This window comes from Prionailurus viverrinus, chromosome B2 (genome assembly GCF_022837055.1).
Source record: "Prionailurus viverrinus isolate Anna chromosome B2, UM_Priviv_1.0, whole genome shotgun sequence".
NCBI classification, from domain to species: domain Eukaryota; kingdom Metazoa; phylum Chordata; class Mammalia; order Carnivora; family Felidae; genus Prionailurus; species Prionailurus viverrinus.
In genome coordinates, this window is record NC_062565.1 from 65,571,470 (window position 1) to 65,590,847 (window position 19,378).

The 19,378-nt window shown below is 37.3% G+C and overlaps 1 protein-coding gene across 5 annotated transcripts in view; it reads left to right on the forward strand.

The window, feature by feature from the left end:
* LOC125166161 (regulating synaptic membrane exocytosis protein 1) overlaps nucleotides 1–19,378 on the forward strand; it is a 286,570-nt gene that overhangs the window by 253,612 nt on the left and 13,580 nt on the right. Inside the window, exon 1 of one of the 5 annotated variants that reach the window (XM_047859905.1) lies at nucleotides 12,813–13,007. The exons of the other annotated variants lie outside the window; for them this stretch is intronic. Coding sequence (XP_047715861.1) covers nucleotides 12,911–13,007 — 97 coding nt within the window. The 5' untranslated portion in view covers nucleotides 12,813–12,910. Of the gene's footprint in view, nucleotides 1–12,812; nucleotides 13,008–19,378 lie in introns of those variants that run through there. 5 annotated transcript variants of the gene reach the window in all.

Below are 19,378 nucleotides of genomic sequence, written 5' to 3' on the forward strand. Positions count from 1 at the left end.
CTATCCAACCTTATGGTTTTTTATTTAATATTTATTCTGATCATAGTCAACAGAGAAGCAACCAGCCAGCAGTTTCTCAAATCTCTCAAGCACACAGACTCAAATGAACCCTTTTTTACATAAGTTGTATTCTTGCTAGTCATGGAACCATTCTTCATCAGTGACACACAACTAACCCACAAATCACCCTCAAGACCTGTGTGGCCAGGCCTCAAATTACCACAGTTTACTTAATTTGCCCATTTTGCTGCTTATTATGTTCTGAGGTATAGTTTGATCTCAGTGCCAGCCTGAAATGAAGTCGTTAGAGCATTTTACTCTACAAATATCAGCTGCACAGAATCACATTGTGTTGATGGCCACCCTCACTCTGTGGTCTTAAATTGCCACAGGAAAATTGGTCTCTCTTTCTCTCCCTCTCCTCCACCTTCACTTAATTTATTCTCTTCTCTCCACTCACAAACTGAAAAGTTTCTCCTGAATTTATTAACTCTTTCTGTGCCTACTAGCTACTCTTTGTACCTTTCCCTCCACTCTTAAACCACAAATTACCTTTCTGATCACTCAGTAAATAGAACTATTTTTAAAATTTTCATCCCGTCCTCTTGATTGGGCATGTCAGCCAAGTGTTAGAAGAAACTAAACTAGTGAACTAACTTGTAGCAACCAGAGCTAGTTGGTAATCAGAAATCCAGATAAACCACCGATTATGATATAAAAACTGAAGTGAAACATTTCCAGATGATAATATTTGGGGACAGTACAGCCACCTTAATAGTCCTTACTTTTTCACAATTGATTTTGCTTTAGATAGTATTTTGATAGAGATTGCATTAAATCGGTAGATTACTTTGGGTAGCATGGCCATTTTCACAGTATTCTTACAATCCATGAGCATGGTATATCTTTCCATTTGTTTGTATCATCTTCAGTTTCTTTCACCAGTATTGTATAGTTTTTATAGTACAGGTCTTTCACCCACTTGGTTTTCACCTCCTGGGTTTATTCGTAGGTATCTTACCATTTTTGGTGCAGTTGTAAATGGGATTGTTTTTGTAATTTCTTTCTGATGCTTCATTATTAATGTATAGAAATGCAGTGGATTTCCGTGCATTGATTTTGTTTCCTGTGACTTTACTGAATTCATTTATGAGTATTATAAATTTTTGGTGGAGTCTCTGGGGTTTTCTATATATAGTATGCCATCTGCAAATCCTTACCAATTTAGATGCTTTTTATATCTTTATGGTCTAATTGCTGTGGCTGGGAGTTCCAGTACTATGTTGAATAAAAGTGGTGAGAGTGGACATCCTTTTCTTATTCATCATCTTAGGGAAAAGCTCTGTTTTTGAGTATGTTTTGAGTATGATGTTCACTGTGGGTTTTCCATATATGGAGTTTATCATGTTGAGGTATGTTCCCTCTAAATCTACATGGTTGAGAGTTTTTATCATGAATACATGTACTTTGTCACATGTTTTTTCTGCATCTATTGAAATGATTACATGGTTTTTATCCTTTCTCTTGTTGATGTGATTTATCATGTTATTGATTTGCAAATACTGAACCACCTTTGCACCTCCAGAATGAACCCCACTTGATTTTGATCGTGGTGAATGATTTTTTAATGTATTATTGGATTAGGTTTGCTAATATTTTGTTTAGGATCTTTGTGTCTGTGTGTATCAGAGATATTGGTGTGTACTTTTTTTTTTTTTTTGTAGTGTCTTTATCTGGTTTTGGTATCAGAGTAATGCTGGTTTCACAGAATGAATTAGGAAGTTTTCCTTCCTCTTCTATTTTTGGAATATTTTGTGAATAATAGGTATTAACTCTTCTTTAAATGTTTGGTAGAATTCACCTGTGAAGCCATCTGGTCCTGGACTTTTGTTTGTTGGGAGTTGGGGATTTTTTGTTTTTGTTTTTGCTTTTCTGATTAAATTTCATTCCTGGTAATTGGCCTATTCAAATTTTCTATTTCTTCCTGATTCAGTTTTGGGAGGTTATAGGTTTCTAAAAATTTATCCATCCCTTCTAGATTTATTGACATTTATTGACATATAATTTATTATAATATTCTTATAATCTTTTGTTTTTTTGTGGTATCAGTTGTTATTCTCCTCTTTCATTTATGATTTTTTTTGAGTCCTCTCTATCTATCTGTCTATGAGACTGGCTGAAGATTTGTCAGTTTTGTTGGTCCTTACAAAGAACCAATTCCTGAATTCAATTATCTGTTCTATTGGGGTTTTTTTTAGTTACTGTTTCATTTATTTTTTGCTCTAATCTTTATTACTTCCTTCCATCTACTAGTTTGGGATTTTGTTTATTATTCTTTTTCTAGTTTCTTTAGGTGTGAGTTTAGGTTGTTTGAGATTTTTCTTGCTGCTTGATGTAGACCTGTATTGCAATAAACCTTCCTGTTAGAACAACTTTTGCTGCATCCCAAAGATTTTGGACTGTTTTGTTTTCATTTTCATTTGTCTCCCTGTATTTTTTGATGTCCTCTTTAATTTTGGTTGGCCCATTCATTGTTTAGTAGCATGTTATTTGCATTCTTTCCAAATTTTTTCTTAATGATTGATTTCTAGTTTTATAGCATTGTGCATTTTATGACCTTGATGTTTTTGAATTTTTATATTTTTTATTATCTGCTTTATGTATTTGGGTGCTCCCATGTTGGCACATAAATATTTACAATTGTATCTTATTGTTGGATTCTCCCCTTTATGATTATGTAGTGTCCTTCTTTGTCTCTTGTTACAGTCTTTGATTTAAAGTCTATTTTTTATGATACAAGCATTACTACCCCAGCGTTCTTTGCACTTCCATTTGCATGATAAATTCTTTTTCATCCCTTCACTTTTAATCTGCATGTGTCTTTAGTTTTGAAATCAGTCTGATAGGCAGCATATAGATAGGTCTTGCTTTTTTATTCATTCTGTCACCCTTTTGGTTGGAGCATTTACATTTACATTCAAAGTAATTATTGATAGATATATATTTATTGCCATTTTGTTAAGTATTTTGTGGTTGTTTTTATAGCTCTTCTCTGTTTCTTTCTTGTCTTTCTGTTTTCTCTCTTACTGGTTTTCTTTTGTGATATACTTAGATTCCTCTCTATTTTTTGCATATATATTACTGGTTTCCAATTTGTGGTTACTATTAGGTTTATATATAACATCTTACACATATAGTAGCCTATATTAAGTTGATAGTCACTTAAGTTTAAACCCATCCTCTACTCCTCCCTCCAACCTTTTAGGTATATAGTGTCATACTTCATGTACTTTTAGTTTATGACTGATCTTTATGGATATACTTAATTTTATTGCTTTTGTGCTTCTTGCTTTTCTTCTACTTTTGGTCTTTCCTTTCCACTCAAAGAGTCCTCATTAACATTTCTTTTAAGGCTGGTTTAGTGGTCATGAATTCCTTTAACATTTGTTTATTTGGGAAACTCTTTATCTCTCCTATTCTGAATAATAGCTTTGCTGGATAGTTTATTCTTGGCTGCAGTGTTTTTTGTTTGTTTTTTCTTTCAGAAAAAAAGAAATCGGGCCACTGCCTTCTAGTCTGCAAAGTTTCTGCTGAAAAATCAGCTGATAGCCTTATTAGATTTCCCTTGTATGTAACTGTCTTCTTTTGCTGCTTTTAAAAGTCTCTATCGCTACTTTTTGCCATTTTAATTACTATGTATCTTGGTGTGGACCCCTCCTTCAGTGGACTTTGTTCGGAGTACTCCGTGCCTCCTTGATCTGGATTTGTTTCCTTCCCCAGATTCAGGAAGTTTTGAGCTATTATTACTTCAAATAAATTTTCTGTCTTTTCCTTCTGGGATCCCTATAATGCAGATGGTTATTGTGCTTGATGGTGTCATTGAGTTTCCTTAATCTATTTTTATTTCTTATTATTTTTCTTTCTCCTGCTGAACTTGATTGCTTTCTGCTACTCTTTTTTCCAGGTCACTGTTCTTCTGTGTCCTCCAGTCTACTATTTTCCATCTAGTGTATTTTTAATTTCAGTTATTGAGTTCTTCATCTCTTACTGTTTTTTTATGTGTTCTCTTTATTGAGGGTCTGAGGTCTTCCACTCTTTTCTCAAGTCCAGTGAGTAGCTTTATGATCATTACTTTAAATTCTCTATCAGGAATATTACCTCCATTTCATTTAGCTCTCTTGCTGTGATTTTTTCCTGTTCTTTCATTTGGGACATAGTCCTCTGTCTCTTCATTTTATTTAATTCTGTCTGTTTCTACATGTTAGGAAAGTCAGTTACATCTACTGCTCTTGAAAGCAGTGGCCTTATGGAGAAAATGTCTTATAGAGCTCTGCAGTGCAATGTTCCTTGTTCATCAGAAACTGGTACTTCAGAGGTGTCTGCTCTATGTGTTGCATCTGCCCTACTATTGTGGCTGAGCTGCTTTTGCCTTCAGTAATCTGCAGTGGCTCTTGTTGCATTTTGCAGGGCAACGTTTGGTCCCTCTGTTGTTAGTGGGCCAGTCTGGCCTGAGTTGAGTCAGACCAAGTGTTTGCCAGAGGTGCAGCAGCACTGAACTCCATGGCATTTTCCCTGTGTTGTCCCAGAGAAGCTTTCATTGATGGGTGGAGCCTGAAGTCAGACCAGATGTCTGCCCCCAGCTCACTTCTGGGACCATAGTTGGACTGGTGTATGTAGTTATCTTCCCCTCTCCCTGGAGCAGGAGTCACTTTGGAATGGTGCTTTCCCCTATTGGGGCTGCTTGTACACTGCTGGGATTGTGGCACCATTTGGATGGGCTTCAGCCAAGGATGTATTGGAATGGGAAGATATGCAGGAGATCACAGGGTTAGGATGCACTGATAGCAAGGTCCATACCTGTCTGCTGTGGGAAGAGAGCTGCAGCCACCAAGGAAAACTTCTGTGTAGGCTGGAATGGAGACAGCAGATCCACAGAAGTGTGTGGGGTTGGGGTGTGCTGTTAGCAAGCTAGATGGAGAGTGTTCATGCAGTGCTGGTTCCCGTGGGGGTCTTTGTAGCTCAGCTTGGGGATGGGGGAGGGAAATGACAGCTCCCAGCTCTCTTGTTCTTAAGTCTCTTCAATGATCTCTGCCACTCTGACACATGCTCTGATTAGTAAATAAATCTTCTTGTATATGTTCATTGGATTTCAAACTACTGCTTCTGTGCTGTATTTCAATGGGGCTGTTTGTTGAGCTATCTCTTTAAGGGTAAGGACTCAGTTTCCTCTTTCTCTCCAGCTCTCCCAGAGCCAAGCTCACTGATTTTATTTTCTTTTAATTTTCTTTTTATAACTTACATCCAAATTAGCATATAGTGCAACAATGATTTCAGGAGTAGATTCCTTAACACCCCTTACCCATTTAGCCCATCCTCCCTCCCACAACCCTTCCTGTAACCCTGTTTATTCTCCATATTTATGAGTCTCTTATGTTTTGTCCCCCTCCCTGTTTTTATATTATTTTTGTTTCCCATCCCTTATGTTCATCTGTTTTGTCTCCTAAAGGCCTCATATGAGTGAAGTCATGTGATATTTGTCTTTCTCTGACCAATTTCACTTAGCATAATACCCTCCAATTCCATCAACGTAGTTGCAAATGGCAATATTTCATTCTTTTTGATTCCCGAGTTAATACTCCATTGTGTGTGTGTGTGTGTGTGTGTGTGTGTGTGTGTGTGCATTCATCCATTGATGGACATTTGGGCTCTTTCCATACTTTGGCTATTGTTGATAGTGCTGCTATAAACATGGGGGTGCATATGTCCCTTCAAAACAGCACACCTGTATCCTTTGGATAAATACCTAGTGGTGCAGTTGCTGGGTTGTAGGGTAGTTCTATTTTTAGTTTTTTAAGGAACCTCCATACTGTTTTCCAGAGTGACTACACCAGCTTGCATTCCCACCAACAATGCAAAAGAAATCCTCTTTCTCCGCATCCTCGCCAACATCTGTTGTTGCCTGAGTTGTTAATGTTAGCCATTCTGACAGGTGTAAGATGGTATCTCATTGTGGATTTGTGTTTCCCTGATGATGAGTGAAGTTGAGCATTTTTTCATGTGTCGGTTGGCCATCTGGATGTCTTCTTTGGAGAAGTGTCTATCCATGTCTTCTGCCCATTTCTTCACTGGATTATTTGTGGGGTTTTTTTGGTGTTAAGTTTGATAAGTTCTTTATATTTTGGATACTAACCCTATATCTGACATGTCGTTTTCAAATATCTTCTCCCATTCTGTCAGTTGCCTTTTAGTTTTGTGGATTGTTTCCTTCGCTGTGCAGAAGCCTTTTATTTTGATGAGGTCCCAGTAGTTCATTTTTGCATTTGTTTCCCTTGCCTCCAGAGACATGTTCAGTAAGAAATTACTTCGGCAAAAACCAGAGAGGTTTTTGCCTGCTTCCTCCTCAAGGATTTTGATGACTTCCTTTATTACATTTAGGTCTTTCATCCATTTTGAGTTTATTTTTGTGTATGCTATAAGAAAGTGGTCCAGGTTCATTCTTCTGCATGTTGCTGTCCAGTTTTCCCATCACCACTTGCTGAAGAGACTATCTTGATTCCATTGGATATTCTTTCCTGATTTGTCAGGATTAGTTGGCAATACGTTTGTGGGTCGATTTCTGGGTTCTCTATTCTGTTCTATGGATCTGAGTGTCTGTTCTTGTGCCAGTACCATACTGTCTTGATGATTACAGCTTGAAGTCCGGGATGGTTATGCCTCCTGCTTTGGTTTTCTTTTTCAAGAATGCTTTGGCTATTAGGGGTCTTTTCTGGTTCCATACAAATTTTAGGATTATTTGTTCTAGCTCTGTGAAGAATGCTGGTGTTATTTTGATAAGGATTGAATTGAATATGTAGATTGCTTTGGTAGTGTCAACATTTTAACAATATTCTTCCTATCCAGGAATATGGAATCTTTCCCAAATTATTTTTTGTCTTCTTCAATTTCTTTCATAAGCTTTCTATAGTTTTCAGTGTGTATATTTTTCACCTCCTTGGTTAGACTTATTTCTAGGTATTTTATGGTTTTTGGAGTAATTGTAAATGGGATCAATTCCTTGATTTCTCTTTCTGTTGCTTCATTGTTGGTGTATAGGAATGCAACCAATTTCTATGCATTGATTTTATATCCTGCAACTTTGCTGAATTCATGAATCAGTTCTAGCAGTTTTTTGGTGGAATCTTTAGGGTTGTCCATATAGAGTATCATGTCATCTGCAAAGAGTGAAAGTTTGACCTTCTCCTGGCCAATTTGGATGCCTTTTATTTCTTTGTGTTGTTTGATTGCAGAGGCTAAGACTTCCAATACTATGTTGAATAACACTGGTGACATTAGACATCCCTGTCTTGTTCCTGACCTTAGGTGGAAAGCTCTCAGTTTTTTCCCATTGAGGATGATATTAGCATTGGGTCATTCATATATGGCTTTTATGGTCTCGAAGTATGCTCCTTCTATCCCTACTTCCTTGAGGGTTTTTATCAAGAAAGGATGCTGCATTTTGTCAAATGCTTTGTCTGCATCTATTGAGAGGATCATGTGGTTCTTGTCCTTTCTTTTATTGATGTGATGAATCACATTGATTGTTTTGTGGATATTGACCCAGCCCTGCCTCCCAGGTATAAATCCCACTTGGTGGTGGTGAATAATGTTTTTAATGTATTGATAGATCCAGTTGGCTAATATCTTGCTGAGGATTTTTGCATCCATGTTCATCAGGGAAATTGGTCTATAGTTCTCCTTTTTAGTGGGGTCTCTGTCTGGTTTTGGAATCAAGGTAATGCTGGCTTCATAGAAAGCGTTTGGAAGTTTTCCTTCCATTTCTGTTTTTTGGAACAGAGAACAGGTGTTAACTCTTCCTTATGTGTTTGGTAGAATTTCCCTTGAAAGCCATCTGGCCCTGGACTCTTGTTTTTTGGGAGATTTTTGATTACTGATTTGATATCCTTACTGGTTATGGGTCTGTTCAAATTTTCTGTTTCTTCCTGTTCCAGTTTTGGTAGTGTATATGTTTCTAGGAATTTGTCCATTTCTTCCAGATTGCCCATTCTACTGGTGTATAATTGCTCATAATATTCTCTTATTATTGTTTTTATTTCTGCTATGTTGGTTGTGATCTCTCCTCTTTCATTCTTGATTTTGCTTATTTGGGTCCTTTTTCTTTTTGATCAAACTGGCTAGTGGTTTATCAATTTTGTGGATTCTTTCAAAGAACCAGCTTCTGGTTTCATTGATCTGTTCAACAGTTTTTGTGGTTCTGATAGCATTAATTTCTGCTCTAACCTTTATTATTTCCTGTCTTCTGCTGGTTTGGGGTTGTATTTCCTATTCTTTTTCCAGCTCTTTAAGGTGTAAGGTTAGGTTGTCTACCTGAGGTCTTTCTTCCTTCTTTAGGAAGGCCTGGATTGCTATATGCTTTCCCTCTTATGACCGCCTTTGCTGCGTCCCAGAGGTTTTGGGTTGTGGTGTTATCATTTTCGTTGGTTTCCATATACTTTTAATTTTCTCTTTAACTTCTTGGTTAGCCCATTCATTCTTTAGTAGGATATTCTTCAGTCTCCAAGTATTTTTTACCTTTCCAAATTTTTTCTTGTGGTTGATTTTGAGTTTCATATATTGTGGTCTGAAAATATGCACAGTATAACCTCGATCTTTTTGTACCTGTTGAGGGCTGATTTGCATCCCAGTATGTGATCTATTCTGGAGAACATTCCATGTGCACTGGAGAAGAATGTATATTCTGCTGCTTTAGGATGAAATGTTCTGAATATATCTGTTAAGTCTATAGGGTCTAGTGTGTCATTCACAGCCATTGTTTTTTGTTGATTTTCTGTTTAGATTATGTGTTCAGTGCTGTAAGTGGGGTGTTGAAGTCCCCTACTACTATGGTATTATTATCAGTGAGTTTATGTTTGTGATTAATTGGTTTATATATTTGGGTGCTTTCATATGTGGTGCATAAGTGTTTACAATGTTAGGTCTTCTTGGTGGATAGACCCCTTCATTATGATACAATGCCCTTCTTCATCTCTTGATACAGTCTTTAAAGTGTAGATTGTCTGATGTAAGTATGTGTACTCCAGCTTTCTTTTTTCGGCCATTAGTATGATAGATGGTTCTCCATCCCCTTACTTTCAATCTCAAGGTGTCTTAGGTCTAAAGTGGGTCTCTTGTAAACAGGATATAGATGTATCTTGTTTTCTTACCCATTCTGTTACCCTATGTCTTTTGATTGGAGTATTGAGTCCATTGACGTTTAGAGTACTGAAAGATATGAATTTATTGCCATTATGTTTCTTGTAGTGTTGGGGTTTCTGGTGGTGTTCTCTGGTCCTTTCTCATCTTTGTTGCTTCTGGTATTCATTCATTCCCTAATCTTTTCTCCCCTCAGAGAATCCCCCTTAAAATTTCTTTCAGGGCTGATTTAGTGGTCATGAACTCCTTTAATTTTTGTTTGGGAAACTTTTAATCTCTCCTTCTATTTTGAATGACAGCCTTGCTGGATAAAGAATTCTTGGCTGCATATTTTTCCAATTCAGCACATTGTATCCTACCACTCCTTTCTGGCCTGCCAAGATTCTGTGGATAGGTCTGCTACAAACCTGATCTGTCTTCCCTTGTAGGTTAGGGACTTTTTTTCCCCTTGCTGCTTTCATGATTCTCTCTTTGCCTGAGTATTTTGTGAATTTGACTATGATGTGCCATGTTGATGGTCGGTTTTTGTTGAATCTAATGGGGTTCCTCTGTGCTTCCTGGATTTTGATGTCTGTGTCTTTCTCCAGGTTAGGAAAGTTTTCTGCTATGATTTGTTTACATAACCCTTCTACCCCTTTTTCTCTCTTCCTCTTCTGGGACCCCCATGATTCTCATATTGTTCCTTTTTAAAGGGTCACTGATTTCTCTTATTCTTAAATCGTGCTCTTCTGCCTTAATCTCCCTCTTTTTTTCTGCTTATTTTCCATAAGTTTGTCCTCTATATGGCAGATTCTGTTTTGCCTCATCCATCCTTGCTGCCATGGCATCCATCCGTGATTGCAGCTCAGTTATAGCATTTCTTATTTCGTCCTGACTAGTTTTTACTTCTTTTATCTCCACAGAAAGGGATTCTAGTCTGTTTTTGACTCCAGCTAGTATTCTTATTGTCATGATTCTAAATTCTGATTCAGACATCGAGCTTGTATCTGTGTTAGTCAAATCCCTGGCTGTCATTTCTTCCTGCTGTTTCTTTTGGGGTGAATTCCTTTGTTTCATCATTTTGAAGGGAGAAAAGGAATTAATGAGGTAGAAAAAATTTAAAAAATTAAAATTAAAAAATATTAAAATTAAAAAACACAAAAATTGTATAAATGATGCTAGATCCTAGGTGTGTTTTGGTCTGGGTGTTGAAAGTGGTTTGAGAGATCAAGAAAAAAGGGAGGGGGGAAGGAAATCGTTTGAGAATTTGAAAAAATGAATACACTGAAGTATATGAAATGATGGAAGTAAAATAGAATTTGAAAAAATTTGCAAAGAAGTTTAAAATATAGTATAAAAATCAAAAAATTTTTTTATAAAAACTGAAAATAAAAATGAATTTTTCCTCTTTCTGTATTCAAGAAAAAGAAAAAAGTCATTTGAAAATTTGAAAACGTGAATACACTGAAGTAGAATAAAATAAAATGGCAGTAAAATAGAATTTGAAAAAATTTACACAAAAGTAAAAAATATATTAAAAATTAAAATGTTTTTAATTTGAAAATAAAACCATTTTTTCTCTTTCTGTATTCAAGAAAAAGTGAAAAAGAAAATTGAATAGATGGACCTGCTAACAGATTGAAATACGACTGAAAACTACTTCGCTTTTCCCTAGAAGTCAGACTATGAAGCACTTTATAGTCCATAAACTATGCAGGCCGTGAGACTTGTATTCTTAAAGAGGGAGGTTGGCCCAGTTGGGTGGGGCTTAGTGTAATGGCTCCATTCTCCACTAGATGGTGCTGCTAGCCTACTGGGGTGGATTGTTGTGGCACTCATAGGTGTGTATGTGCACGTGCGGGAGCAGTGAAAATGGCGTCACCCAGTCTCTAGTATCGGAACTCTGTTCTCCTCAATCAGCAGTTGCACATCCGTCCTCTGTCTTCAGCTTTCATCCACTCCCTACTTTTTCACTGTCCGTGACCAAGCCCCAGGCAGTACCTCTCTCCTGAGTTTTGTCTCAGATGTGACTGTTTTCCCTGGCCCCTTACTTCTGAAGGACTGCAACTTTGACCCGTTCAGCCTCTCTGCGTCAGGGTCTCACCAAGTAATGGCCGAATGTCAGCTGCACCCAGGAATGCTTGCTGGACCCTGCTGCTGCTGGTGCCCCAAGACTGCAGCCAGGTGCCAGCCTGCCCCAGGAAAAGTTTGAAAGATAGTGTAGCAGCAGCATTTCAGGAATTATGGAAAACCACAACACACATCTGGCACCAGGCTTCACCCTTAAGGACCTTGTCTCAGCACCAGCAAATGTGGCTGTTTTCTGGGGTCTGCTGGGACCAGGTGACCTCAACAGTCTCTACTGAATGCCCTTCCAGCAGTGGAACCGCTTTTCCCCATGTGGCCCAAGAACCTCCCGGACCCCACTCTGCTCCTGGGGATTCGCCCTTCCCACCAGAGCACCGCCAGGTATCGAGCTGCAGAGTTGCAGACTCTGCACTCCTCTTGTTTACTGTCTTAATGGAATTTAAACCCTCTTCTTTCTCCCTTTTTTTAGTTTAGTCCCTGAGGCTGTTTCCACTTTTCCACTTTCTCTCCAGCTGCTTTTGGGGAGGGGTGCTTTTCCCGTATTTTCCCTCTCCCTCCCCCCCTCTCCACCCGCAAAAGTGGCTCCCTGCCTGCCGTGGCTTCTCACTCCCTGAGTCCACCTCTCCATGCCACATACCTGCTGAATTCTGTGGCTCAGGTTGTGCAGATTGTTGTGTTGATCCCAGATCAGTTTTCTGGGTGTGCAGGATGGTTTAGTGTTGGTCTCGCTGTATTTCATGGGCGCGAGACACACAAAAAACTTCCATGCCTTTCTGCCATCTTGGTTCCCCCCCCCACCCAAGCCCACTGATTTTTAAAGTTCTAGATGTTAAGCCCCACTGATTGTAAGAACTGGCAAAGTTAGGCCCCTCTGGCTTTCAAAGCCAAATGTTATGAGGATTCATTTTTGCAGTGTGGGCCCCCTCTATTTGGGGTGCCCGGTGTGAGGTCTGCTCCTCTCCATTCTGTCTATAGCATCCATCCCTCTCATGGACAGTCTTGTGGGTCCATTTGACTCCCAACCTGTCTCCACCCTTCCTACCCTCTTCAATGTGTACTCTTCTCTACATTTAGCTGCAGAGAGTCTGTTCTGCTGGTCATTTTCTGGATTATTTACACTGATGTAGATGTTATCTAGGTGTATCCATAGGACGTGGTGATCCTAGGATCCTTCTGCCCTACCATCTATCCTGGAAGTCCTGTCTACAATAATGATACTATTTATTTATTGCTAATTTATTCCCTTCTAACCCTACTTCTCTGAGACTTCATAAGAAAGAAAAATTTCTATTAACTTTATTGTTAGAAGAGCCTTATTCTTCCAAATATAAAACTATAGAGCAACAATTCAATATAATCCAAGTATCTTATCTAAAGCTAAAGAATTGACAGTACTATTCACAAAACTATTGTTTTATTTTTTTTAATACACACTGGGTTTTATTTGGAACACTATGTACTCTGATATAGGATAGGTTGCTGTAACAGGATGATACCCTTAGATACAGTGGCTTACTCAAAACTATGACATAACAGTCCAGGTGGACAGTCTAGTCTGGGGCTGGTATGTGGCTCTATCATTTCAGGGACCCAGGCTGTGCCAAGGTCCTTAAACAAGTGCTTCCATCTTGAGATCACAGTAGTTGTTCCTGCCATGTGTCCCCACACCATCAAGAAGGAAGAAGGAAAAGAATTATGTGGTCGGTCTTTACCTGGGAGGATGGGGGAATTTCTATCACCAAGAGAACAGGGTAAGAATGGGTATTTGGGGCATGAGTAGTCTCTGTGACATATTGCAACTTAACTAGGCTTCATTCTAAATAACATTTTGAATTAAATACGAGGCACAAAAAGATGTGCTTTGAGTGGAGCAAGGGGAATTAGCGTCATTCAACTTGGAGACTTAATCTGAGCAAAACACTGGATATCTTATTGTGTAACAATATGTAATTTAAATAGGTGCACACTTTCCTGAGTGCTTTATATGGATTATCTCATTTACTACTCAAAAATTGTCCTAGGTATCACAATGCATCCCCCAATTCCTCATATATGAGGAAAGTGAGGCATAGAGAGGCCAAGTATGCTGCCTGAAGGCACAGAACTAATAAGGGGTAGAGCTGGTACTTGAATCCAGACATTCAGATTCCAGAATTGCCTCTCAAACCACTTCTTGTTCAGCCACTTCCTAACACTTGGAATGTTAGGCTGCCTTTTGAAACTGGATAGGAGGAAAGATTCTCTCAAGAGTAATACCTTGAGTTTAAACAAAACTTTAAAAATCAAAACAAAATCTGAAATATACAAAACAAGGTTTGCCTGAATTATTGTTTTATTTTTTACAATCAGGGTGGTAGATAATAAGGAGATATTCTAGGTTTATAACCCATAAATAAAACCCAGATTCATCTAAGGTATTAATTTAGACTGAAGAAGAGTGAAAAAGAAACAGGTTTAATCTAAATGTGATATATTTATTACTCCTGGGAAAATAAATCTAAGACCTTATTTTCTGAACATCAGGGTTATTAATAAAATATTCAGGTATATCCATGTAATACTTTAAACCATTTTTTGATCAAGGCAAACTAAAACTAAGTTCATCCTGGTATTTGAGGCTTAATCCTCACCCTCAGACCGTTTTAGGTGATTATATATCCCGAGGTGCTTTAAATTATATTTAGATCATCACAGTTGTTAATAAGTTAAGTAAGAAGACAGTTTCAGAGTGTTAAAATAACAGTATCCACTCCCTAGATGCATTAGTTTGCTAAGGCTGCCAGAACAAAATAGCCTAGAATGGATGGTTAAAATAACAAAAATTTATATTCTCACAGTTCTAGAAGCTGGAAGTTCATGATCAAGGTATGAGCAGGTTTGCTTTCCTCTGAGGCCTCTTTCTTAGGTCACAAATGACTGCCCTCTGCACATGGTGGTCTCTGTGTCCTAAAGCCCTCTTCTCATAAGGAAACCAAAAGATGGGTATTAGGGCCTCCCTAGTAGCATTATTTTAACTGAATCACCTATTTAAAGGCCCTGTGTCCAAATACACAGGCTTAGGTACTCAGGATTAGGAGGTACTCAGGATTAGTTCAGACTATGAATTGGTGGGAAAGGGGCATAATTCAGTTCATAACACAGAAACACTTTGGAAACACTGAGGCTGTGAAATCAATTAGCAGCAGTGAGAAGTTCAGCATTTGACTACTCCCATCTTACAGTTTTGGCCAAAATAAGATATGGTACAGGCTGTATGTTTCAGTGACAGTAAACCTGTTCATCTAAGTATTTTTTGGCAGCCTTACTAAATTCAATATGAAGATTATTTAAAAGAACATCTTGAACTTGCTATTGCTTACATTTTCACCAGCCAGGCAAGAGGAAAAATCAATGTGACATTAGCAAACGTTTTGCTGACAAGATCAAATGTGGTTGAGTGAACTGAACAGATAGGACAGCAGGCATTACAGTCGCTCAGAACAATACCAGGTCTCTTCCCAGAGAATAACTGTTAGCCACAGAAGAGCTGGAAAAATTCAGGTCAGTGTTCAGTACAGATGAATCCCTTTTCTAAAGTTGTATCTGTAGAGAACTTAAAGTGTATGGCAGCAAGAGAAAACATTTTACCTCTTTTGGGTTATGGCAGTGAAATTAAAAAGTATAGGCACATCGCTGAAAAAGATTTGAAGTATTTTGAGTATCATCAAGGGAATTTATTCCATCCATCTCACAAAGATATTCTTGATTCTGTTTTTATTTTCTTGACCGCTATATTTCTTTCATTATAAATCTCTCTTGAAAATGGGAAGAGGAAAGGGAAATTTATGGCTTGTAGGCACTAACATGGAGAATAATAAATGAGGGAAACCATAAAGTCAAAGACCCTTCATGCAATTTTCTAAAAGTAATCTTCAGATATATGAAATTTTTACAAGTTGTACTCATCTGACTTGGGATAAAATATATTTAAAAACTTCGGCATAACACAAAAGCAATATTTTTTTTAAAAACTAGGAAAGAAAAACTGTGGCCTATTAGAACAGACTACCTAATAAAAATTTCTACACTGTGAAGCATCTGATATCAACAAAGGAGAACTTCTGGATATTTTCTTTTAAAGAGTAACTGTTGAAGACCTTTGACAATATCACTGTATCATATTTTATATAATGCAAATTACAGCTTTATGTGGATAATATTGGTACCGGGAAGACCAAGACCTTGAGATCATTACAAACCACATTAGTAAATCACAACAGCCACCCCAAATGATATGTAATGGCAGACCTTGAGAGCATTAGATAAAAGGACCTGTGTGAGGCCACCCTACCAACTCTCTTGCTCCCACTCTCACTAGCTTTACTCACCATTCATTGAATGCTGGTCATTCTGGAAATGCAGTTTTCTCAAGGGGCTACCTTCTTTACCATGTCAGAACCTTTGAATATGCTGCCTTTTTGGCCTAAAATACAACCCTTCCCCCTTCACCATCTGGAGTTAAAATTTGCCTTTAACATCCTTTGGATACCAATGTGGTCTCTCAGGGTATCAAATACTGTCAGTTGACTGTATTTGCTGCTGCGTCATTTGAACACCAGATAAAGTGGTTGGTTTGGGTTTTTTTGGTTTTGTTTTTTTTGTTGTTGTTGTGTTTTAGGAAGCCTATTTTAGAGATGATCATAAACAGCGGAATTATCTTCAGGAACTGAAACAAAGTAAAGGAAGAGAAGATTTGCATTTCTCACCAGGTTACATGCTCATTTAGTTATTAGCACAGCAAGCAGCAGACTCACACTCACTGTTTAAATTGCTCCTTCTCTTCCCTTTCTCTTCCTCTCTCCAAATTATAAGACATAAGATGAATACCTAAAGCTAAATAAATATAAAGTAAGACCTCTGTGCCTATACAGTACTTACACTGAATCACAAGTAAACTTCTGTTTGTCAGTCTCTCCTACTAGACAATGACATGGTTGGGGACAGTGCCTGTTTCCTGTCCACTCTTACATATGCAGTACTGGACCCAAAGCACTCAGAGAATAGTTTGATGAATAAGTAAACAAGGGAATAAATGATCAAAACATTAACTACAACTTTTCTTTTAAAAAACATAACTAAATTTTGTCACTATACATATAAAAAATAGTTTTTATCACTGATCTCAGTTTCACTTTCAGGATAACCAAAACTACTCTGTAGTTTTTGTTTGTGAGGTAATAGGACATTACTGCATATATCTTTTGGATCGAACTGTTTAAGTGATATTCTGTTACCGATTTTTCAAATTAATTGATGAAAATTGACTATTCATTTGGCACTAGAGAATACTTTGATTGAAAGATGATTTATCAGACATTATCTGTGTTTATCCACCTTTCCAGCCAATAATATTAGATCTATAAATGTTTTGTCTTGCTCATGTAATCATTCCCAGCTGCATAGAAACAGGCTCTAATGTCACATATCTTAAAAAAAATAGATAACCTTCCCATATCCTGTGTGACTCTCCAAATACCACCTCTCATTCTCTCTTCTGACTGGCCATTCATTCCTTTCAGTCCTTTCAGAAGATTCACCAAATCTTCTCCTTTTGAAATCAGTGATCTCCATGGAGCCAAGCTCTATCATCACTTCTGTGTCTGTTTCTTACTAAAACTCTAAGTAGTAAACAACATTTATTTTTAGTTCTAACACTTTATTCTTCTGATTTCTGCACCATGACACTTATCTATTTTTCCCCATGCCTTAAAAGGTCTTCCTTCATAGGCTCAATAGTCTTGATTTTCTTCTAGACCTCTAAATATGGAAGCTACCGTAGACTCCATTCTGTTTACTCTTTTTATCTCTATCTATACTTCCTCCCTATTGCATTTAGTACTATAGATTTTAGTTCCATCTGTATGCCAACATATCCTATCTAACTACCAACCTACCTTTTTCCAACCCTGACCTATCCCTCGTGGTCCTGATTCATACATGCACTTCCTACTTTACTCTCCACATGGCTATTTAGAAAGCCCCTCAAACATCCAAAAGAGAACTCATAATTCCCACCACTCATAATGAATTCCCCCTCCTTGCAGTAAATGACACTACTGTTGAACCAGTTATCCTTTTATAAAAACCTAGAAATTATTGATATTTTTCTGAACCATTTATACATCTAGAGCAAGTGCTGTCCATTCCACTTCACAATATAATCAAAGCCTACCCTCTTCCCATATCTCCGCTGCTGCTCCCTAACCGAAGCCACTATTCATCTCTTCTCAGGTAAGAAAGTAGCTTTCCCATCCTCCTCTGCTTCCACGTCTAGTTCCTACAATTCATTGTTCACACAACAGCTAGAATGATCCATTGAAAATGGAAATCAGATCATGGCCCTGCCCTATGACTCCCCACCACACTCAGCACAGATTCCAGGCTATTTTCCAGTAGGTTGTGCCCCACCAGCTCCTTCAGCCTCTTCCACTCCATCTTCTCCTCGTCCATCTTACTTCAATTTTCTATAGCTTCCACATACAAGCTGAGGAAGATCACTCTTCAGAGTCTTGCACCTATTCCTTCTCCCTGGATAACACTTCCTTTAGATCTTTGCATGGCTGGCTTCTATTTTACATTCTCAGAAGTGGGCTTCTCTGCCCAGCTGATCAAAAGTAACGCATCTACTGGGACAGTTTCTTCTGCTTTATTTTTTTTCATGATTATTACCAATTCTAAAATTATCATAACTTATTTATATTAGTTTATTATAAGCACTATCCTGTCTTGTTACTGTTATAGCTGTAACACCTAGAAAAATGCCTATTATAGATACTTGCTGCATAATGAGTATTTACAGAATGAATTAATAAGTCAGTGGGGTGTTTCTAAATATAGCGTACATCTCTTAATATGAAAAGAGAAATAATGAATATGTAAATATGGCACATTCCACAACATTCTATGAGAGAAAGTTTCTTCTTCAAAGCAAGAGAAAATAATTGCTCCCAAATGATAGGGATTTTACTAATTTTACATTTGTTTGTGAATATAGAGTATTAAAATAGTCTAGTTTTCTATTCCATTTGTTCTTTGTATGATACTTGGGATAGCAGTTTCAAGTCAAAGGTTTCATGTCATAATTTGATAGGAGACTCATATCTTACCCAGGTTAATGATTCCTCAGTGGATACAAATAATTGGTAAATAATGGTGGTATTATTTAGTGGTTTAATGTATTATATTGATATTTTTAAATTACATATATGTAACATATACGTATGCTATACTTATAACATATGTACAGAGATAGATAATTGTATACATTTGCACCTCTATACAATTTTTGTGATTTTAATGAAGTTTTTAAATATGAGAATATGTGCATGAAAATATGTGTGTAGCTAAACCATTGTTCTGTTTGTAAAATAAGTAAGATTAGACTTTGTGTTTTCCTAAACTGGGGTATAAAGGAATGATCACAAGACTGAGATTCAGAAGATCTAATCCAGCTTTCTGCTGCTAACTAGCCTGACATTGAGCAAATCGTTATACTCACTAGAATGTAAGCTCCATTAGGGCAGGGATTTTTGTCTGTTATGTTCATTCCTGTATCACCAGCATCTGGAAAAGGTTGGGCTCAGCGTAAGTGCTCCACAAATAATTTTTTACATGAATTACACTTCTCCAAAATTAGTTTCCACATCTACAAAACAATGTTCTTTCCAACCCTTATATTCTAAATAATAATAAAGCTGTTGTGAATTTAAATAAGACAAATTCATAGCTGGAACTGTTTATTCAGTTTTTACCTTGGCCTTTATAAAATTGTCTAGTTCATCAAAGCTCTTTTCAATGAATATTTATTAACATGAATAAGACGAGAGCTAATATCAGTCCATATTTGCTGTCTTCCAAAGGACAAAAACAAAAACTCTAAAATTAAAAATGTATCATTCAAACTCATAAAATTAAACAAGTGTAAAAGAAAGTTCAATAACCAACTTCTCAAATATTTCCTTAAAGTGTGCAGCATTTACGTTTTGGAATGTATTAAGTTTTAAGATTGCTCTAAGAAAGTTAAGACACCCTGTAAATGAACCTTTAAGAATACCTGATATTCCAATTACATAATATAAAAAAA